Source organism: Pseudorca crassidens, chromosome 4, assembly GCF_039906515.1.
Source record: "Pseudorca crassidens isolate mPseCra1 chromosome 4, mPseCra1.hap1, whole genome shotgun sequence".
Classification (NCBI taxonomy): Eukaryota; Metazoa; Chordata; class Mammalia; order Artiodactyla; family Delphinidae; genus Pseudorca; species Pseudorca crassidens.
Window position 1 is genome coordinate 129877414 of NC_090299.1, and position 23994 is coordinate 129901407.

Consider the following 23994-nt stretch of genomic DNA (forward strand, 5'->3'; position numbering starts at 1 on the left):
CTTTTGCTTTCTTGACCTGGCTTCCTTCACCTCCCACAATGAGGCCTGGGCCTCAGAAAGGCCGGACTCAAAAGGGCTCTTGTTTTACTATCATCTCCCCGGTGCAGAGCACATAGGTTAATATAGCTACAAAAATTTGTATTGGCCTGTGTTTCAGAAACCAGGCAAAAGCTCAGAAAGGAATTTCATAGGCTCCAGCTTCATTACAGATGCCGTTTCTGTTTGGCTGGACTGGGGGATGGAAGGCTGTAAGGCAAGGGGTGCAAGGTGGGGTTGGGCGTGGTGAAGGGGTTCCAGATCCTTTACAATACTGAGCAAAATAACTGAGAATGGCACCTAAGAGATGTGATCGCAGTTGGCCTAGCGTGCCCGTCTCCCGTATTCCTGTGTCATCTTCTGATAGAAATAAAAAAAACATTTCTACAGACATGACACAAACAGTAGCACAGAGAGGCCATTAGTAAGTACTATTTGATGGTGACAACTCTTAACAAGAAGCTTTATTTTCTGAGGGAGCCGATTGCAGTGTGAATGCAAATATTTGTGTAACCAGTCAAACACTCTGTTCCATTTTTCTCTCAGAGGACAAATTTCCCTGCCAGGTAGAAGCTGTGCATCTTGTCACTGCATTAGAACCTCTTACACCACTCTTTGCTTTTTATGGCTCCTACCCTACCCTCAGACTCTTTGGCTATATATTACCACAGTTACGGTCTTGTGAGGGAGAGCACGGTCATTATTTTCCTCAGTGAGAGATCTAAAACATTCTCATTCCACGATGGTTTTTCTTCTCATTGCCATATTAACCTTTAACTTATCCATGTCAAAGAAGGGGAACATTTGCATGTATAATTAAACCCCATGGTTTCTGTGCCCATCTGGCTACAGGCTGGTATCACAGCCCTACCTCTGGAGAAGGGAATCCTCTGTCTGCTGCTGAGTGGCCACATCCCACCTGGAGCCCAACTGGGTGATGGTACTCGGGCCCATCAGCCACATTGAGCACCGGAAGATACACACAGGGTGAGACTGATGGAACCCATTTCCATTGGGCCGGGGAGTGTCTATATTAGCCCAAGAATGGAAAACTTTCCTGAAGAGAACTATTTCTCCCTTTTGACTTCTGTTACTCTGATAGGAAGATGGAGGCTTGAAGAGTGGTATTTTCTCATTATCAAAGTGCGAGAACCTATGACATTCTTGGTCTTCTTCCTAATAAGTCTTCTATTTACTCCACCCATGTATCCATTTCCCCATCTTGAGGCCATCTTGAGTTCGTGCTGTGAGTTGATTTACTTCCTGTTTTCTAAATATGGGATTGCATTTGGATTCGAGCACATTTCCTGGTTTCTCATGGCTTCCACATGCTTGTATCACTTATCTCCACAGCTGGAGAGGTGGGGGGCAATGTTAGAATATTCGTGTGACCCACCATCTCCTATCTTGCGTCCAAAATCAAGTGGTGAGGATCACTCTTTAAAGAATACATCACGAATGTGTTTCCTTATGTCCTCTGACTGCCAACCTTAGCCCCGTAAACCCAGCTACACGCGCGCGCGCGCACACACACACACACACACACACACACACACACACACACACACACTTGCTTCTCTCCTGTCGCTACCAAAACTCTTCCTACTGTTTTGGAGTCGGATCGATCAGGGGGACAGCCTTTCTGGAGGCTTCCTGTGGTCCACGTCCACGTTGCCAAATGTATATTTAATCGCCCTCTGGTCGAGAGGGAGAGAGACCCTTAGCAGAGCTGAAGGATTAATGGGACTAAAGGTGAAATGGCAGTGATTTGTGGGACTTACCTTGGAAGCAGAATCATTGTGCCTCACTCCACCTTTAAATAGTGGCAGAAATCTTCACTTGGGATTCATCAGTGCTTACGTAGCCAACCTATTGTGTGTTATGTAGATAATTTTCTTCTGCACTTATTTTTTCTTTTTGTGGTACGCGGGCCTCTCACTGTTGTGGCCTCTCCCGTTGCGGAGCACAGGCTCCGGACACACAGGCTCATCGGCCATGGCTCACGGGCCCAGCCGCTCCGCGGCATGTGGGATCTTCCTGGACCGGGGTACGAACCCGTGTCCCCTGCATCGGCAGGCAGACTCTCAACCACTGCGCCACCAGGGAAGCCCCGTCTGCACTTATTTTTTGAAAGCTGTAGAATAAAGAAGAAAACTGGGGACTCGGGATAATTTAATCGAGACAGATGGTTGTCTCCTTTCAATCACTTGTATTAAAACCTTTATTTTGGGGACTTTCCTGGTGGCGCAGTGGTTGAGAATCCGCCTACCAATGCAGGGAACACGGGTTCTATCCCTGGTCCGGGAAGATCCCACATGCCGCAGAGCAACTAAGCCCGTGTGCCACAACTACTGAGCCTATGTGCCACAGCTACTGAAGCCCACGCACTTAGAGCCCGTGCTCTGCAGCAAGAGAAGCCCCCACTCGCCGCAACTACAGAAAGCCCGCGTGCAGTAACGAAGACCCAATGCAACCAAATATAAATAAATAAATAAAATTGATTCTTTAAAAAAAAAAACAACTTAATTTTTAAATTTACCTTTATTTAAAAATTTTTTTTCAAAACAAAACATTTTATTGAAGTATAGTTGATTTACAATGTTGTGTTAGTTTCAGGTGTACAACAAAGTGATTCGGTTATACACATATATATGTACATCTATTCTTTTTTTGTTTTGTTTTTTTGGTTTTTTTTTTTTGCGGTACGCGGGCCTCTCACTGCTGTGGCCTCTTTCCCGTTGTGGAGCACAGGCTCCGGACGCGCAGGCTCATCGGCCATGGCTCACGGGCCCAGCCGCTCCGCGGCACGTGGGATCTTCCCGGACCGGGGCACGAACCCATGTCCCCTGCATCGGCAGGCGGACTCTCAACCACTGCACCACCAGGGAAGCCCTATTCTTTTTTCGATTCTTTTCCATTATAGATTATTGCAAGATATTGAGTAAAGTTCCCTCTGTTATACAGTAAGTCCTTGCTGGTTATCTATTTTATACATTGTAGTGTGTATGTTTATTCCACCCTAATACCGTATAACATAGTTTCACCTACAAAACGTTGTTCATGTTAGACAGATTTTCCTACGTGACTCCTCAGCTTTCTTGGAGATGCCCAGGGCTGAAGTCCTCAGCCCATGTGTAACAGGGAGAGATCAAGCATGAGGGCCTACTTCTCACTTCGGAGTCTCGCCTTCTCGTCCGCATGCTCCTGTTTCACTGTTTGTCACTCTTCACCACCTGTGCTAGAGACGACACAGGAACAGAGAGAGGAAGGGACATTGAGATGAGTCACTTACGTTACTTGCAAGTAGCTTTGATTTTTCAAACATTTGGAAAAGAAGGTTGAAACCCAGCTAAAATGCATTCGGAGACTATCCGTGCACTCCATGTCTCCAAGAAGTATGAGGAATTAGAGCCCAGAGGGAACGTTTCCCACCATCACATGGTCTGGTCCCCACTCCAAGGTTTCCCATGGGCATGGTACCAAGGATGTTGCCCCATCCTAAGCAGAGGCTCATGTATCATTGGCCATGAGGGCTTTGATTTTTGGCAAAAGTTTGTAAAGGGGGTTAAATGAACTCTGTACCTTAGCTCTTCTCTACTTCTCATCATAGCTTTCCTTTTCTTCTTTATGGTCTTTCTTTTTGTTGTTGTTGTTTCCGTTCATGTACTCATTCATTCAGCACTATTTATTGAGCCCCTACTATTTTCTAAGCCCCATTTTGGGCACTAGGGACACCAAGGTGAACAAGACAGTGTCCTCTCCTGCGTGAGCCTGCGTTCTCTTCCCACCCCATCCACGGCTGCCTGGGTCCCAGTCTCTGTTATTATGCAGTGTTCTGCTCTCTGCACCATCTTACCAGCCCTTCCCTGCCTGCTGGAAACACTGACCGATGGAAGAAAAGCAGTCAGGGCTTCTCAACAGAGATATCCTTGGGACACGATTCAGTAATATTTAGCACCACCTAAGAAAAGCATTTTAAACTTGTCTGCATATACTAAAGCCCTTTTACCATCTGTTAGTGGAAAATATTTAAAAGTCTGGTAAAACTCTCAGTTATTGAAATAAAACTCTTCATTTGCTCCTTCCTTTCCTTGGGCATTAAAGACTCCCTCTTCCTCCCTGAGTATCAAGCAATGGCCAACCCATCACCGGACAGAGATGGATCCTGCTTTTTGGTCATTTTTTTATGTCAGCAGGAATTCTGCTGAATCTTTCAGAAGTTCTGTTTAAAATCTACATGCACACACACCCCCCACCCTTCCTGCATTCAAGTTCATAGAAAGATATATAAAGGCCTATTAATCACAACAGATGAGGTGGACAGGACTTAGATTTATTAAATGGCAAAGGATAATGATGTTAAATCGCTTTAGGCTTAGATCAGATACTTTAATTGACCCTTTTTCTTTCTTTTTTTCTTTTTTTAATGTGAGACAAGAAGAGTATATTCTGGACGTTAGATGAAAAATAGGTTAATTTTTTAAAAATGAGATCATTTGGAACGTTACCAAATGGCAGACCTATAGTTTAAATGCACATCTTTAGCTAATTCCTCGTGAAATCATCAAATGAAAAGAAAACAAGACGATTGGGAGAGGTTTTACTTTAACACCGGGACACTCAGAGTTCAACAGATAATGACTGGACCCCTCCACGTCGTCTGCTGGTTGGAGAAGCTGATCTCCCGGAGCCCCCAGTGACTCAAGGATTTTAATTCTTGTCCTTGGGACAAAAGTGAAATTGAAGGCAGCATTTGTTATGTGTGATGGACGTATTCTGACTTGTGATCACCTTCCCCATGGCCGGTCTGAGGGACCTTCCTTTACGTCAGGGAGCCCCCTGTGTAGTTTAACCCTGGGCAGTGTCATACCCTGAATCAATTCCAGAACTTGTGCTGCAGCTCTGGGTCCCGTTTTATGGCCAGTCTGAAAACACTGGCAAACGCCCAGCTGAGTTATCTCAGACGAGGACCTCTTACGTTGCTTGCTGATGTCAGGGAGGTGAAGACTAATTGAAGAATGCTCAGAAGAATAAACTTCAAGTGCTTTGCTCTGATGGAAAATGATATGTTTCTTGGATCCCTGAAAGTGAACTTCCAGGTCTCACTCACTCTTTATGATCTTTAAAGTTTGAGTTCTGTTGTTTTTTTGTTTGTTTGTTTTAGGGCAGATTTTTCCTTGCAGACACAGAACAACTAATAAAATGGAACACTGGGTGTTCCTTAGTTTGTCTTTCTGGGTTGACCTCCTGCTTACCCCTGTCCACTTAATTGTGAATTCTAGTGTGCACAGCTCACTCTTCAGACATTTGTTAATTCTCCTTCCTAAGTTGCCAGGTAGTGTACTGATAAAGAGGGGAAATGCAAGTTCTCTTATGGTTTTGCTGATCCAATTCAAAGGGCCAATTCTGATAAAATGTCTTTGAAATTGTTATAGGAATAAAAAATGTGGAGTGTGTGCGTGTGTGTGTGTGTGTGTGTGTGTGTGAGAGAGAGAGAGAGAGAGAGAGAAAGAGAGGAGAGAAAGAGAAAGAGAAGAAGGAAGAAGCATACAAAAAACCTAGACCCATCGTTTCATCATTTTAAACAAGATTCTCCTAATGTTTAGATTACTGTGCAGATTGGTTTCACCACCTGGGAAAGATGGTCTGATTTAATTAATCAATTAATTATCTAATGAATTATTTAAGTTTGTGTAGAGCTTTGCGTGTTTTCCTCATAGATACTGGCTTGGTCTCATGATTTGCTCAGTTCCTTCTGTGCAGTTCTGGGTGAAATGTGTGTGTGCGTGTGTGTGTGTGTGTGTGTGTGTGTGTGTGTGTGTGTGTGTAGTGGAGGTCATTGTAAGGTTCTTCTGTTGAAAAATACTGTTTTTTCCTTTTTTTTTTTTAATTGAGGGGGAAAAATTCAATTCCCTACCTCACACCATTTAGCAGCCGTGCCCTCAGCTGTGCCTGTTACCCTCAAGTCCAGAGACCATGCATTTTATTCATTCCGGAGAATGTCTCCCATTGTGCTGTTCCAAGAAGAGGCAGTGGAATGCTGTTCTTGAAAGTTCTTGTGTATTAGGAAAACTAGAGAAAAACTGCTGCACCACTGTTTTCTTTTGTGGAGAGCGTTTCTTCTCTTTTTCCCCAGGAACAGATGACCAATGTGTCCGATAGGGACAGTAGGAGCCTGTGTTGCCTCTCCTGGGATGTGGCAGCTGCCGTGGATAAGCCCCAGGCATGGGTTTCCTTCCTTCCTTTTACCTCCCCAAGGACCACTGCAGAGACAAATGAAGTTTATTTTTTTTAATTGAAGTATAGTTGATTTACAATGTGTTAATTACTGTTGTACAGCAAAGGGATTCAGTTATACATACATATACATTCTTTTTTCTATATTCTTTTCCATTATGGTTTATCACAGGATAATGAATATAGTTCCCTGTGCTCTACAGTAGGACTTTGCTGTTTATCCATCTATATATAATAGTTTGCATCTGCTCACCCCAGCCTCCTTCTCCATTCCTCAGCCCCCTCCCCTGGCAACCACAAGTCTGTTCTCTATGCCCATTATTCTGTTTCTGTTCATTTGTGAACAGATAGGTTCATCTGTGTCTTTAGATCTCACATATAAGTGATATCATATGGTGTTTGTCTTTCTCTTTCTGACTTACTTCACATAGTATGATGATCTCTAGTTGTATCCATGTTGCTGCAAATGGCATTAATTCATTCTCTTTTATGGCTGAGTAGTATTCCATTGTATATATGTACCACATCTCCTTTATCCATTCAGACAAATGAAGTTTAATATATAACTTCCCATGCAGAAGCATGTACCAATCTAGTCCTCTAAAGAACTCAAGACCTGTCTCAATGTTCGTGTCCTTCTGTTCCATGTGATGGCTCCTGAAGAGAGACAGCGTAGGAGAAGAGAGAGGGAAGGAAGAATCACACTCAGCATCTATGCATCAGGTTCCTAATTTTCATAACAAGAACGGAACTGTGTTTATGTGCCTTGCACTGGGGACACAGCCCCAGTTATAGGGTGAGGGCGTGGCTGCCCAGAGGCTGTTTCACTCCCACCTTGCTGCTCTCTGAGAATGCAAAGCATGATGGAGAGCATGAGACTTCTGGGAAATAACATTTCCATTTCTGCTCGAGCAGGGCTGGGGCTCGGTCTTTTCCCTGTGCCACGCAGGAAACCCAGCCCAACTCTTCATGCGCTCTTTGTCCGAAGGGTATTTATTTTTTTTATTTAATTTTTATTTCCTATTGGAGTCTAGTTGATTTACAATGTTCTGTTGGTTTCATGTGTACAGCAAAGTGATTCGGCTATACCTATGCATATATCCATTGTTTTTCAGATTCTTTTCCCATATAGGTTATTACAGAATGGAGCAGCTGTTTTTAGCAAGGACAAAGTTAAGTAAGAGAAAGCAAAGGGAGACAGCAGCTCGCCTTCATCAGATTCCAGCGGTGAGCCAAGCACTGCCATGGCTGGTGTTACCATGCAGTCTCTTTTCTTGTTCCTGGTCATCTGTTTCCCTTTACTTGGTCTTTTGACCTGCATTGTCATTCACAAAGTGTTAAGTAATGAACCCGACACCTCCAGGAATCTTTTTTTTTTTACCTGGACCATGTTTTTGTGCCCAACCCAGAACTTTGTATCTTTCAGGATGGCAAGTTGGAGATAAAAGATTTTTAATTTATCTGATTGACAGGGGTATCACTCTAGAAAGTGAATGGTTTCCAGATGGCATCGTTGGCATTGCTTCTAGAGGCTCTTTTAAGCTTCTTGTTATTCAGAAACACCAGCTCAGGATCATGATGGCAGTTCAGAGAGAGAATGGCCAATGTTTGTTTTTTATTTCAGTGCCACTGCCAATGCTGCATCCTTTCGTATTTTGTTTCAAGTTCATAGCATACGTGAGTGTCTGCAGCAGACAGAGTGTCTCCGGCAGTCAGGGAAGGGAGAGGAGCATTGCACACCTACTGTGTGTTCTGACTCAGGTGATGCATGTGACAAACAGCTATTAATCGCATCAAATGTGCAAAGTCTGGGGATGAAAGATGAATCACAACCAGGCTGTCACTGAGCATTCAGTCCACAGGGGAAATGAAATCTGTAGACAATAACCGCAGCGCAGTACAATGTTGGCAAGATCTGAGCAATCTAGAGGTAGGACCGAGGAGGGAAAGGTGTCATCTGATGAAAATAAAGGAAGGCTGCTCAGAGAGGAGACGTCTAAGTTATTTTGAAATCTATATAGGGAATGATCCGGGTATTTAAGAGAGAATAAGATGAGGAATGGCCGGGCGTATTCGGGCAGCTGGCGTAGTTCAGTATTGCAGGGAGAGTGGGGCTGGGCTTTTACAAAGGGCAGGAACTAAGGAATCACTGTAGGGGTGCAGGAGCCCAGGGGCAGGAGTGGGTCGTGCCTCTGCCCTCACCCCCCTTCTCTCTGGCTTTCTATGCACACGGCTGCTGTGCTGGACCACTCCCTCTACGCTTCTTCTCACTTCTTTTTAATTAAAAAAAATTTGTTTTTCTTTTTGGGCTGCGTTGGGTCTTCGTTGCTGTGCGCGGGCTTTCTCTAGTTGCGGCGAGCGGGGGCTACTCTTCGTTGCAGTGCGCAGACTTCTCATTGCGGTGGCTTCTCTTGTTGCGGAGCACGGGCTCTAAGTGCGTGGGCTCAGTAGTTGCGGCACACGGGCTCTAGAGCACAGGCTCAGTAGTTGTGGCGCACAGGCTTAGTTGCTCTGTGGCATGTGGGATCTTCCCGGACCAGGGCTCGAACCCGTGTCCCCTGCATTGGCAGGCGGATTCTTAACCACTGCGCCACCAGGGAAGTCCCTGTCCTTGCTTCTTTTCTTCTTCCTCCTCTGTAGGAGTAAATGGTAACATTTCCTCCCCATCCACCGCTCTCTACTCAACCTCCCTTGCTGATCTCACCCAGTCCCTTGGATTCAGATGACTTCCAATCTGTCTGTCACTAGTGATTCTTATCTTACTGCCTCTAAGCCATCATGACCTCTACTTCCTGCAGGAATTACAGATACTTAGCCAAAATAGATATGAAAATCTTCCTTCATGTTTCTCCCCGACCGAACTTTTCTGTTTTTCTACTCTTATTGATAGCATTTTCCAAATCTCAGAGGCTTAAAAGTCAGAGAATTGTTATTTTCCTTTAATATCACCTCTCCCTTGTCCAGACCATACGCAAGGTTTCTTCACAATTACTCTCACATTGGTCTCTTCATTCTTGATTCAGACTCTTATTCGGTCCACCACCAGTGCCTCTGCATTCAACCTCTGGAATATCTTGTGAGTCTTTTCTACCCTCATGACCTTTAGTTCAGGCTCTCAGCATCTCGTTGCTTGGATTACTACAAGTCCCCATCAACGGCCCCGTTTCCGTTTCCTCCAGTCCCTTCATCCCGTACAAGTGCCCCTGCCAGATTGTCCTTCTGAAATGTAATCTGATCATGCTGCTTCTCCAAGCAAACCCCCCCCAAAGGCTGGGTCCCCGCCGGCTCCCCATTCAGGACAGGCTTCCGGACCCAGCATCTTAGTTTCCATATTCTGCCCTTACCTACCTCTCCAGTGTAATTTCTCTGGAATATAATCTGACGCTCTTTGTTAAACAGTATGTTAAATGGAAGATCTGGCTTCGGCACCAAGGTTACTGCATGAAGAATATTTTTAAAAATACGAAAACTCCTGGCCTAGAGTCAGAAAGTAGAATGATGGTTGCCAGAGGCTGAGAGAGGGGGGAAATGGGGAGTTAGTGTTTAATGGGTAAAGTTTCAGTTGGGGAGGATGAAAAATTCTGGAGAAGGTTGCACAACAATGTGAATGTACTTAATGCCACTGAACAGTGTGCTTAAAAATGGTTAAAAAGATACATCTTATGTTATATATATTTGAACACACACACACACACACACACCTCTTGGACCTCGTGGTCAAATGGAGAGAGTATAAAAGTGAGAGGTTATTGAAGATTGGGCAAGGGGATTTTTGGAGAGAACTGGTCTGTGATTCCCCCACTGCAGGGTACTGGGGATAGAGGAAAGGGTACCAGCCTCTCATCGCAAATCTAGAGAGCGTGGCTTGAGGGACATCATCCGGGAAGTTTGTCCCATGTTTTCCTCAGTTGGGAGCCTGGTGGCCTGGTGCCTGATGTCAGCCTGGGGAATCTAGAGGGCAAATTGCCTTGGTGTCTGAGTGGAAGAGAGAGGCTGCTGGGCTGCATGGGACCTGAACTCCCCCTTTTTGTGTGATCAAATAAGGAGGCCCCAGTGTGGACCAGATTCCCACAGGAGGGTCAACAGGGGTGTTGTTTTAAATGCTGTCTTGGGGTGCTGCACAGAGAGTTGATGGTACCCTTGCCTGCCTTGAGATGGAGGCCCACAGGTGGATCCCCACAGGTGGTGGAGGAAATCAGTGAGCCCAGGCTAGAGGCCGGTCAGCCAGGTAAAGGAAGTGCAGGGAGAGATCACCGCCAGGTTAAAGGTCTCCGAAGACCCGATGGGAGAATCCCATGAGAGAAATGTCTGCTTGCCTCCAGAGGATAAAACCATTCTAGATCAGGTCAGCGAGGGAAGAGCTTTGCCTCCCCTCCCCTCTCCTGCTTCTCCAGTTGTAGTTTCAGGAAGGGCAGCTAGAGTGCTGGGGAGGGTGTGAGAAAACAGGGAGAGGGTGCAGAACCCACTGTTTCCCCCCAGTCACAGGCGACCTGTGGGCCCTTCCAGGGAAGAGCTGGGATCGCCTTCGCGGAAAGGCTGAACTGGGGCTTAACCTGTGGGGTTGGGCCTTCCGGATTCCGAATCAAGACCGTTCCTTTGCTGTTTAAAGGGCTGTAAGGCTTTGTATTACCTAAGAATTATCGGGTTATGGCCTGACTGAGATTTCACCCAGGACCAGGCGAGGAACATTTTCCTACCAGGCAGGTTTAAAGAGACAACGGCAGACAAAGCTAGAGTTGCTTTTCCGTTGACACCTCACGAGTCCCGCTCACCCACGGAGCCAGCTCCACCTCTCAACGTTGGCGTTCCAGCCGAACGGACAGTGTGATATCTATTCCCTGGACGCCCCCGGTCGAGTACAATTCCACCTTTGTGCTTTGGTCCGTGGTCTTCCTCGACCCCTCTTCCCACACTGTGTTTTAATTTCACTTCTTGTGTGAGAGGGCTGTTGATACTTGTCTTGATCATACATTCATTTGGATTTAAACTGCTTGAGGGCAAGAACCTTGTCTTACTTGTCTCTGAATCCCATGAATCATCTGTCATAGTTCTGAGTACATAGTAGACATTGATAAAAGATTACACCTAGGGGCAGGACAGGAATAAAGACGCAGACGTAGAGAACAGACTTGAGGACACGGGGAGGGCGAAGGGTAAGCTGGGACGAAGTGAGAGAGTGGCACTGACATATATACACTACCAAATGTAAAATAGATAGCTTGTGGGAAGCAGCCACATAGCACAGGGAGATCAGCTCGGTGCTTTGTGACCACCTAGAGGGGTGGGATAGGGAGGGTGGGAGGGAGACGCAAGAGGCAGGGGGTATGGGGATATATGGATACATATAGCTGATTCACTTTGTTATGCAGCAGAAACTAACACACCATTGTAAAGCAATTATACTCCAGTAAAAATGTTAAAAAAAAAAAAAAGAAAAAAGATTACAGAATGGCCAAGTGACTGATGAATGAAATAATCCAGTTTGATAGCGAATATATATTGTGTTTATGAAGGCAGGAAAGAAAACAGTATTATGGCATTCCTGTTGCTTTCTTCCCCTTCTGTTGCCAAGCAGAGTTTGAATAGGGCTTGTTGGAGCCACGAACCAACTCTTCCAATGCTACCAGACATGCACACTGTTCTGTACACTTCTAAAGAGGAAAGAGCATCTTTTTATGGGTGTATGTGTTTTCCATTTTAAAAAAAAATTAGGTGAATGACAAGATATCCATATTCATCACAGAAAAATTACAGAAGACAAATAAGCGTTGAAGTAAACAGTCACCTACACCCCCTCCCAGGCATCAGGCACTGTTAACACTCTCTCATCTCTTCCCACATGCCAGGTTCTCTCTTGAAGTAGCAGTAGAGCCCACTGGAGTTGAATTCCTATTTGTGGCCTGGGAGTCAAAGCTAAGAGTGAGTGGAGTGAGGTATTCAACCATTGCTATGTTAGGACGCCCCAGGCAACAGGGAGCGAGCTGGCCTGGGGACCAAGTGGGATCTGTAGCAGAAACTCTGTTCCCAAGTCAGCTGCCTCCCGCATCCTCGGCCAGCTGGCCTGAGATGGTGATCAACCAAGTTGGAACTTAGGAGGAGCTGCCTCTTTCTGCTTTGCCTTGGGTCCTGATTAATTGGGGGCGGGAAGAGGAGAAGGGGTGAAAACAAGAGTGTGGCAAAAACTTTACAGCTGTGGTTTTGCCCTCCAGAGGACATTGGAGATGTCTGGAGTTACTTGTAGTTGTCACAGCTAGGGGGCTGGCACTCCTCGTTTGTAGAGAGTAGAGACCAGAGATGTGCTAAACACGCTACAGTGCACAGCACAACCTCCCACAGCAAAGAAGTATCTGGCTTCAAATGTCCATAGGGCTGAGGTTGAGAAACCTGCTTTTTTAAAAAAGGCAAGAAAACACTTGGCAATGATGCTATTGCATACAAGAGCAAGGACTATAAAAATATTTATTGAATCATGTCTCACTTGCCCATTGAGATGTCAGTTTGAAAAGTCTTCTCGGTGAGTCTGGGGTCTGTCGGGTAGATTACAAATGCTAAAGGGTTTGGGGGGTTTTTTAAGCATCTTTATTGGAGTATAATTGCTTTACAATGGTGTGTTAGTTTCTGCTGTATAACAAAGTGAATCAGCTATACATATACATATATCCCCATATCTCCTCCCTCTTGCGTTTCCCTCCCACCTTCCCTCTCCCACCTCTCTAGGTGGACACAAAGCACCGAGCTGATCTCCCTGTGCTATGCGGCTGCTTCCCACTAGCTATCTATTTTACATTTTGTAGTATATATATGTCCATGCCACTCTCTCACTTCGTCCCAGCTTACCCTTCCCCCTCCCCATATCCTCAAGTCCATTCTCTACGTCTGCGTCTTTATCCCTGTCCTGCCCCTAGGTTCTTCAGAACTTTTTTTTTTTTAGATTCCATATATATGTGTTAGCATGTGGTATTTGTTTTTCTCTTTCTGACTTACTTCACTCAGTGATCAGTGTTTTGTGCATAGTTGAAAAGTCAAGAGTTGTCATAAGGAAGAGCAGAAAGCACTTCATGGAAAGTCATATTTGAAATTATCCCAAGTAGCTTTTAAAAACAGATTTCATTAAATCCGGTGGCACAAATAGCCAGGTGGGTTTTTTGGTTTTGGGTTTTTTTTTATTAATTTATTAATGTATTTATTTTTGGCTGCCTTGGGTCTTCGTTGCTGCACGCGGGCTTTCTCTAGTTGCGGAGAGCGGGGGCTACTCTTCCTTGCGGTGTGCGGGCTTCTCATTGCGGTGGCTTGTCTCGTTGTGGAGCACAGGCTGTAGACGTGCAGGCTTAAGTAGTTGTGGCATGTGGGCTCAGTAGTTGTGGCTCGCGGGCTCTAGAGCACAGGCTCAGTAGTTGTGGCGCACAGCTTAGTTGCTCCGCGGCATGTGGGATCTTCCCAGACCAGGGCTCGAACCCGTGTTCCCTGCATTGGTAGGCAGATTCTTAACCCCTGTGCCACCAGGGAGCCAGGTGGTGTTTAATCCAGGGGCAAAGCTGGGGGAAAGGGGGTTTGGGGGATATAAATAATGGAGCTTCTTTCTAGCTTTGCTCTTTTTATGTTGTTGAGATTTTTATTTTTTTTAACAAAATGAATCTCTTTCTAGTATCCCTTTGTGTTTGTCTTCAGGCCTTGGAATGACTTGCAAGGTTCAGAGACATCATTATGTACCTGTGACACTGACCCCACTGTTTATTTTCCAAATCCTAAGTAGCTTGAGGGGACACAAACAGGGCACTGTGTGGGGTGACTGCACCTATGGGTGATCTAAGGGAAGGTCAGGATGGCTGTCAGGTCCCCAAATCCCTAAGTGGACAGGGGGTGTCGTCAGTACTCAGGAAAGAATCAGGGACTAGAAATAAAGGCAGAGAAGCCAGGCATGTAACTTGGAAAGCTTTATATTCTTCTTTTTTTTTTTAGCATGATTGAATCAATGGACTTGGTTTTTCTGAGCTTCACAGACATGCAGAGAAAAAAGAAAAAAACAGCTTGGCAGGAATACAGGGAGGGGGAAAGGATTTAAATTAAATATAACAGTTGCCTGAAGTTTAGTTGCTGACAAAAAACAAGTCGTTTTCTCTGAGAAGCATGTGTAATATGTCAGGAAGAAAAAAAGCACAATTAGCACACTTCTTACATGAGATCTTACGGATAGCACCACATTAATTTTAATCATTTAATTTAAAGTACTCCACTGTCTTCTTTATTGCAAATCAATAAAGTACGCACGTACTTGACTTCCACCTGTCTCATCCTTGGCAAGGAGAGCGTAGCTTTCTCTGACTACCCAGCTTACAGCAATGAGATTTCCTCTGTCGTATCTCCTAACTGTCCCAAGATCAGCACCTGCTTTACGTTGCCTCTTATAGTTAGTTATATCTGTCTGTCTATCCATCCATCCGTCACAAATTACCACAAACTTCGTAGCTTAAAACAACAGAAATGGGGGCCAGGAGTCTGAAATCTGAAGGTTCTAGGGGAAAATCTTTCCTTACTCCCTCCAGTTTCTGGTGACACCAGGCAATCCTTAGCTTGTGGCAGCAAAACTCCAGTCTCTCTTAGTCCGTTCCGGCTGCTGTAACAGAACATCACAGACTGGGTAGCTTGTAAACAACAGAGAGGTATTTCTCACAGTCCTGGCATCTGGAAGTCGAGGGTCAGGGTGCCAGCACGGTCAGGTGAGAGCCCTCTTCCTGGTTCATTGTCAGGCATCTCTGCACTGAGTCCTCACATGCAGGAAGGGGTGAGGGAGCTGTCCGGGGTCTTCTTTATAAGGGCATTAACCCCCATCCTTGAGGACTCCTCCCTCATGACCTAATCACCTCCCAAAGGCCCCACTTCCAAATATCGTCACATTGGTGATTAGGTTTCAGCATATTAATTTGGAGGGGAGACACAGACAGTCAGTCTTACAGCACTGTCTCTGTCCTCACGTGGCCTTTTCCACTGTGTCTGTGTCTTGTCCTCTTCTGTCTATTATATGGACACTTGTCATTGGATTTAGGGCCCACCTGGATAATCCAGGATCATCTTATCTTGAGATCCTTAATCACATCTACAAATACCTTTTTTCCATATAAGGTCACATTCACAAGTTCCTGGGGTTATGACATAGTCATATCGTTTTGGGGGGCCACGATTCAACCCACTACCCTATCTGTCTGTCTTGTCCATCTATCAGATCCTTTTTGGTTTCTGTGTTTTCCAGAATGCCGAGGACACAGTAATAACTAATAAATGCTTACCAATTTGAAAGTGTGGCCTTATTTTAAAGTGACCCAAATTAATGCGCTAATTGTCCCACCTTGTTTCCAAGATGTTCTCCCATTAGCTCTAAGGAACGTATGAACATAAAGACACTCCAGCCTTGCAAAGTAAACGTATGTTTCAAACTAAAGACGAAACGTTCAATGGCCACACCTAAAGCCAGAGCAGTCAGGAAGTTGAACTGTTATTATAACTTGTAAGATCGCTGTTTTTCTAAGTGTTAATCCTTGCGCTGCAATTAACATCCTAGGTGGTCTTGAGGGTTACTAGCTCCCAGCAAGGTGTAAACGTCTCAGTTGAATCAACCCTATTTATCCTTTATTAATTTAGGTGCCCTAGAAGAGAAAGAAAAAACATTGATCAGAGCTTTCAAAATAGAGGGAGAAAATCATAGTATGAATATGCTGGCTCTTAACTGATTCACTGAAATTGAGTACATTATAAAACAAGGACAGATATTCGTTGTGTCCTCTGTAAGTCCTGGAAGCATCATGGCAGAGAGGAAGGAGTGTGTGCGAGTGACTGGGAGACTTTGGTCAAGAAACCTGGTTCTAGATCTGTAGCAGCAGGCCTGGTTCTGTTGCCATTTGTGTGGCCTTGGGCAAGTCCCCTGATTTCTCTGAGCTTCAGGTTCCTTCCTTTTCTGGAAACCAGATCGATTAAAGTAGAAGTTTTTCAAACTGTGTTCCAGTGTGCCACGGCGCTGTCTTCTAAACTGCTCCCTGACTCAAGGCTCGTAGCTCTCTCTGTGATTAGAAACTGGGTTTGGTTCAGAATTAAGAAACTCTGGCGTTTTTGTTCTTCATTCACCTGTTTGCAGCGGAAAGCTACAAGGACACTCAGATGGTGAAGATCAAAGAGGAACCCATGGAGGTGGACATCCAGGACTCGCAGGCCTCAATATCACCCAGCCGCAGTGTTGGCTATAGCACTTTAATTGGGCGAGAGAAAACTGAACCCTTACAGAAGATGCCAGAAAGCAGAGTCCCCCCAGAGAGAAACCTCTTCAGTCAGGACATCTCTGTGAAGATGGCTTCCGAGCTTCTTTTTCAACTGTCAGGTACGTTTCCTCGAGGAAAAAAAAAAAAAAAAAAGTCAATAATGGGGACTAATTGGAGGGAAAGCCACTCTAACGAAGTAAAAACACCAGCATTATAGGATTTTTTAGACAGAAATCCATTTTGTTACTTTAACGTGTATACGACCTCTCAAACGAAGAGTTCATCAAAGGCTGCCAGGTAGGACTCCTGCCAGACTTTCTTTAGTAAATAGTTAAGAATCATTTGAAACTGGAACCTATTCAACTGCGTGCAAATGATCCCTGTTGCCTGGACTAAACGTCTCACCTCTAATTTTGTTTAGGCAGTTGATCTGATTAACGGCCTTTTTTTTTGTTTTCCTAATGTGCAAAAGATAAACTTCAGTTTACTCCAACAGTGACTGAGTTACCGTGAATTCCAAATTAGTGTGGTCGGAATTAATGAGATGTTACGGTAGCTTGCCAAAAAAAAAAATCAAGGGAAGGGGAAGGCAAAAGATGAAACTGTGAGGACTCTTTTCCAGCTATGACATAGTAGGACATTTCCTGTAAACCAACTTTTTCTACTTCAAATACTCAGAAGTCAACGTTTAGGAATCAGCTAAGTGATCACCTATTAAAAAGCTAAGGAATCACCTATTCCAGCTCAGCTAAGTGTCTTGATGGAATAGGTGAGGGTTCTAGAACCTAAGTTGTTCTCTTTATCACCTCATTCAAGCTGCAGGCTCTTTGTCAAATTTAATGTGCCGTTATTGCTTGAATGTGATTGAGATGGATGAAAGAGACTCATAGAAGATTCAGACTTATATAGAAATACAGATACTTTGTCCTTGGTCAATCATTGGCCTACATACTGAAATTCAGGCATCCGTAGAGTTTGTTACTAATATTTGATAAACTCTGTTTTGTTATGGCTAACAGATTTAAAACACCCATTAAATGCCTCATTATTTAAGTACTGACTTTTCTCCCCTAAGAAAAATACCAGAAAAGAGGAAAGAAGCTAGAATCTGCAAGGCATCGTGATAGCTCACCTTCTCGTTGGCCTCATGACACGCCCCCATAGCTGTAAAGTTATCAGTCGGTGCCGAAAATGGCAGCCTCGGAGTTCTCAAACAAGGACTGTGTTTGTGCAGAGCTCAGAGAGGTGGAAAGAGTTAAGTCAGTAAACTGAATAGGCCACATAGATCTTTGCAAGTTCCAAAAAAACTCCAAACGTGCAAGATGCTTTGCTTTAAAAAACAGGCTGAAAGCATCTGTAAAAACAATATAACTTTGAAAATGATTTAGCAGTTCAAATCTGCAAGAGTGAGGCCAGTGTGATTCTTTGAAAAACGTCTCTGTCTCTAGCAGTACATTATCATGGTCTACTATCAGCTAAAAACTTTGTGTCTGAGAGTTCTCACCCTGGCGCTGTCACTGACTGCCTGGGTGACCTCAAGCAAGTCATTTAGCCCCGATTTCCTGCTCTCTGAAAGAACATTGCCTGTGAATCCAGATTCACCCTCATTGTCACTGTTGAACGGACAGAAAGGAATTGTCCACGCAAATATGCACACAGCAGCTTCAGACCAGTGTCAAAAAACACGGGACAGCGTATATCTTTGTTTAAAATTGTCCCCCAAATCCGTAAGATTAGGAGTTTTTCACTTGCCCTGCTGTTGAAATCTGAAACCCTTGTAGAGGTGGCCAGGTTTCCTCTGGAGACTTAAAAGAAGCCACCCAGAGCTGTGAACGTCAGGGCAGAATCCTAACATTTGAACTGGACGGGGAAGACCAGAGGTCAACTTTTGTGTTCCTGAAAGCTAATTAAATAATTTCTGACAGCTGGTAGATTCAGACCTCAAGACAGAGTTTACCTCCTCTTGTCTAATGATACTTTTTGTCCCCTGTGACATTTATCAGAATGTGCACTCGATGACTCTCGCACCCAGAGGTCTTACGTTTGTTTTTATATCCCGTCTCACAAAGGGGCCTGACAATACAGAATGCTTAAAGGTTGTCATCCAAGTCAGAAGCGGAACAGTTGCAACAACTGCAGTTTTCATGCTGAATCAGAGAAAAGCAGACATTTTCAGCTGGGGAAAAATATAAGAGAAATAACTATCTTTATGCACATCTCTGTGTGTGTGTGTGTGTGTGGACATGTACTTACTGAGGCCTGATGAAAATCAGACAACATAGTTGTACTTTGTTAGTAATTCTTTCCCTTTGATTGGTTTTTAATAAACTATTTTGGTGGATGCTATCGACATGCTTTTGTTGCCTGTCTTTACCAGTAAGACAGGAATGGTTTGAATGTTTAAAAAAGAAACCAAAAGAAAACCACAACAGAGAAAGAGGAATGTGGAGGATGTTTCTGCTTCAGTCTTAAACACACAAATCGAGTCAGAACAACCTAAGAGGTGTCTGTTTCATCCTTTCTCTTTACAGAGAAGGTGAGCAAAGAGCACACTCACACGAAAGAAAACACCATCCGGACGACCACCAGGTAGGCCACTGTGGAGTCCCCTCAGAAGACTCCCTCTGGGGGCCTTGAGGCCCACGTCACAGTTTGAGCAACATTCCTCAAACCGTTCTCTCCCACTGGGTTCAAAAGTCACCCCTTTATCATCATTTTGTGTTTGAACTTTGGTTGGTGGAAACAACACAAAACGCAAAGGACACCAAGGGGGAAGGCCATTCACAGTTATTAAACATCTAAATGTATCACTTTGCTGGAGAGTTTTCCTTATGCTATTATTGTTTATTCCTTACAATGATTGTGTGAAGTAGACAATATTATCCTCTTGACAGAAGTTTCCTGACCGGAGGGTTGAAGTGGGTGGCTGTATTTGGGAGCTGGGTCTGTATCTCAGGAAAGCCTCAGTCGGTGGGTAGACCGAGGTTGAACTGTGTTCCTAAGTAGCTTTGCAGCTGTGGACTGATAACTTGTCACCAGGGACATCCCAGCTTTTTAACTCACTGCATTGTTAGGAGGGCAAAAATGTAAAAAGCAGAAGAAAGACAATGCTTTCAGAAATTGCAGGAAAGCTGACATCACTAACAACTGTAGGTTAAGGAAGCTTTCCATTTGCCAAAGGCAGTTTAAGAGAAGGTCAGCCAGGCTGGGCTGCCCATCAGTCTGCCGCCTGAAAGGAAAAGGACGGGTCAGTACTGCCACCCATCCTGAGGCTCGTAACCACCCAGACCTGAACTGTTGCAGGCAGGTGCCAACGAGTGCAGACCCACCTCTGTGGAAAGGGAGCTCAGGGGAGAGGCAGTCTCCCCCTTGGCAGGCTTTAAGTCAAGGAACTTCACTTTCCTGAGCAAACTTAGATTCTTCCTCCTGGGAGCCGTTGCTTGGTTTTGAGATTTAATTCTTGCGACGGAAGATCAACAGTGTTTTTCCTTTGGATGTGATATGAGTCGACCTCGTACCATCACCGGGCACATGAACGGTGTTCATTTGAACACTGTTAACGCGAGTCTTTGCTTCTTTTTAACTCTGTGAATCGGCGTTTGGGCCTATCAAATATTAAACAGTAATTAAGACAGAGTCGCACAGGGTTCATATAGTGTTAGGGACAGAACCTGACTCTAACCCAAGCATGGTGTTAGGCTTGCCTCCGTGTACAAGTACGCAGATGGGGAATGAGTCTTTCCATCTGGTCTGTGCGTTGTGTTGGGAAATGGGTCTGGGGGATGGAGAGGGGACTTTGTTCAGTTGGATGCCCAAATAGGAGATGTGAGCTACTATAGATTCCAGCAGCCTTCTCCATGTAATCCTAAGGCTATTTTTTTTTTTTGGTATCTATGCTTATGTTTGTGAGTCTAAACACATGAAATGGGCCAGATTGGTAGACATCGAAAGACGGCAGATTAAAAATAAGAGGTGTCCATTTTAAGTTGCTTCCCTAGGCTTCCTGAAGTGTCACAGGTCAGGTTCCCTAGAAGCAGAGCCCGAGACAGGGATCCCTGTGTGGGTGTGTTATGGAGGGCGTGCTCTCAGAGGGACCTGCAGGGATGGGATGGGGCTGGAGAGGGAAAGGGAGCTGAGCAAGGATTCTAGGGGTGGTTGTCTCCCGCAGAGAATTCTGGAGAATGAATTGCACCACAGAGTAAATCCTGCCTTGAGGTAAGGGGGCCCCCTCATTATCCACTAACTTCATCAGGGGATGTGTAGCCTGCCAGGTGGGGGGGGGGCTCCAACGGGGAGGGCAGTTCTCACTACGAGCAGCCGGCACCCCTGGGGATGCAGGGTGAGTGCACCAGTGCGGTAAAGGGGATCTGGGCAGGACCCCAGCCCCATCTCCTATGGAGGCTTTCTGCCGGATCTTTAAGATTACACGATCATATTTACCTAGCAGAAAGGTATGCTGCGAGACCCTGTTATTATGCTTTTCAGGTGTTCTCTGGGACGAGGTAAGAGGAGGTTTGAACTAGCCCCAAACAAGTGAAATGTACAATACCTCCTAGCCTCGGTTGCCTTGGCTGGAGCTGAAGCATAATTACAGGGTAGAAGAGAGGGTTTTTTTTTAGCCATTTGGCAAAAAACGAAGCAATCCTTAAATTCTCCTGTTGCTGGGAGATTATGCGTAAGAAGAGATCCAAATCAGATCTTTTGCCCAATGCGACACAAGAGGTGCTTCCTATGAGCTTCCCCACCCCTACAGTGTGGTGTGCAGAAATCCGTGTTATAGGTTTCTTGGTTTATTTTTCTTCTACAAAATCCTTGGTGTGTTTTTGTTTTCCCTTTGAGTGGGCAACTTGCCCAATTAGCCTCTCCTCAAAGGGATCTCTTTTTACCTTCTCACCTCATTACTTCAGGTGGAATAGAATCAAGCTGCCTTGTGCCAGGACATCCTCTTTAACCCGAGTTAACCGATAGCAGAAATAAGGGAAAAAACGCCAACTCTCTTCTTTTTTGTTTCCCGTTTCGGAAGAAACTCTTATTTTTGGAAGAGGTCTGCACAAGGTCAGCTAATGGGGTTATGTTTTAAGGTATGATCTGTGATACTTTCCAGAAAGATTTACATCGCGCCTCCAACTTCCCATACCTCCAGATTTTTTAAGTCCTTAGTGGGATGTTTGGTTCGTTATCAGATCTCCCACGTTTCATTTCCTGGAAGAAGCTGACTGTCCAGAGCGATGGCTCATCATGGGAATCAAAGTTCGGAATTGTCCATGTTTCAGAGTTGCTGGGCACATTTAAGACAGTTGACTTGTGAAGGGCAGCCTTGGATGCCGGCCTCAGCGCAGTATTGAGATCAGGCGCTTCCAAATGCTGATGGGTGCCTGAGCCCTTCCGCTCAGTGAGATCTGCCTCTGGGATCTGGAGATTCAGGGGAACCAGAGGAGAAAAGAGATGTGCAATGCTGAAAAAAGAAACTGATTCTCTCCAATTCTCTCTCTGTCCTTTATCAACCCACAACTTTCCCCACTGTTGTTAATCATTATTAATCTTGACTCTTATGCCAAACACAAGAATGAAGAAAAAGTGTAGCAACCCAAGTGTGAAACACTCTGTCTCTGGCAGTTCCAATGTATGCTTACCAATGAGATATGGGGGTGCTGGTTTCCATGCCCGGGCACCAAGGCAACATGAAGCCCATGGATGTGCGTACAGGTAACTCCCCATCCCATAAGGGCTGATGACTGCACCTCTGTCCTCATCCAGTCCTCCCTCGTCACAGCTGTCCATTGGCCATTCTGCTGTTTGTTAATTCCTCGATTATAAGATGGCGAGACATGGAAAGAGAAAATGATGTTGATTCCTTGTTAGCCTTTTTTTTTTTTTTTTGTGGTACGCGGGCCTCTCACTGCTGTGGCCTCTCCCGTCGCGGAGCACAGGCTCCAGACGCGCAGGCTCAGCTGCCATGTCTCACGGGCCCAGCCGCTCCGCGTCATGTGGGATCTTCCCGGACCGGGGCACGAACCCGCGTCCCCTGCATGGGCAGGCAGACTCTCAACCACTGCACCACCAGGGAAGCCCCGTTAGCCATTTTTTAAAAGAAGTTCTAGGTAAAGCTAAGGGTTGAAACTAATAACTAGCAAGTTTCTGGATCATTGGCTCTTGACCTCATTTTTCAAAAACTCTTACAATGGAAAATTTCAAACAGATACAAGAATAGAGAATGTACCCATGATCAAGTTTAAATAATTATCAGTTCATGTTTCATCCATCCCTTCCTTTTGTTCTTCTTCCCCGTAGATTATTTTGAAGCAAATCCTAGACATCATTGGAAGAACTGGTTTGAGAACCCCTTTTTAAAAAATTATCCTAAGAACTTAGACTCAGCTGCTTCAGTTAGGATCATCTTCCCAAAAGTAAAGGAGAAAACCATCCACCAGGGTATCCCATGTGGCCAGGCAGAGAAATCAATCTACTTAGCAGCCGGGATGATTGGGTCCCATGGTCCTGCTCACCAATACCTTGACCTTTCCCTTCCTTCCACCCTTGTCTGTGCCCTCCTAGGAGCACCTCCATTGAATCAGTCCTTCAGATGGAGCTTCACTGTAAATGCTAAACGGCAGTTCGTCTGCCTGTTTAACCTTAGAGTCTAGAAAATTCAACCTAAGTGTAAAGAAGTCTGTGCGTCCCCTTTGAGATAGCCGGTGGCATTCTTAATGCCATTCTACCTGACAAATGAGATGGGGAGAAGGTCCGCCCAGTCCCATGAGAACAGAAGGACTGAATGCTTAAGAGACTAATGCAATCTTGATTTTTCGATTTCCTTTCCCAGCGCAACCCTAGGTTCTGCTGGGAGCAGATAACCAGCTAATATGATCACTTGTAGATGAAAATATATGAGGCATGCTATCATAACCAGATCCCAAAGTTTAATGGAATAAAAAGAAGATCTACATCTTCTGACATGGACCATCACCCAGTCAGATGCTGGATAAGATCGAAATAGGAAAATGGAACCCTAGAGTAAGAATCAGATGGCTCCTGGCAGGTGAATTGGACATGCTCGATGTTGTGTAACACCATGAACTTCAAGCAGTGGCTGCCAGGAACCCTCTCTTGGTTATTTGTTCTCTCTCTTCCCCATTAATAATTCAGCGTCCATGGGGCTATAAGATTGCGGGCCTATAAGAAAAACTTCTCACACCTGGCTTGCTCTATTCCAAAAGCAAGGAAGTATTTACCTGAATTGGTTTTTTTCTCCATTACTAGACAGAAAGCAGAAGTGGGAAAATCAGAAAGGTAGAGTCCTATCGTGCTGTGCCGACCCACATTTAATTTGCCCAATTTTCAGAATTTGAAATGCGGGCTATTTTTCTGTGATTTAGATAATGGCACTTACAGAGTTTACTAAAAGACATACGTACTTGGAGGTGTCCAATATAGAATTTTCCGTTGTGACTGTTTGGGTGCCTGTCCTTAAATA

At 44.9% G+C, this 23994-nt stretch overlaps 1 protein-coding gene across 7 annotated transcripts in view; it reads left to right on the forward strand.

The window, feature by feature from the left end:
- Window positions 1-23994, forward strand: part of ZNF827 (zinc finger protein 827) — a 180576-nt gene that overhangs the window by 79807 nt on the left and 76775 nt on the right. For all 7 annotated transcript variants that reach the window (XM_067736747.1, XM_067736745.1, XM_067736748.1 and 4 more), the window contains 2 exons: window positions 16400-16639; window positions 19052-19109. In XM_067736747.1, coding sequence (XP_067592848.1) covers window positions 16400-16639; window positions 19052-19109 — 298 coding nt within the window. The remainder of the gene's footprint in view (window positions 1-16399; window positions 16640-19051; window positions 19110-23994) is intronic.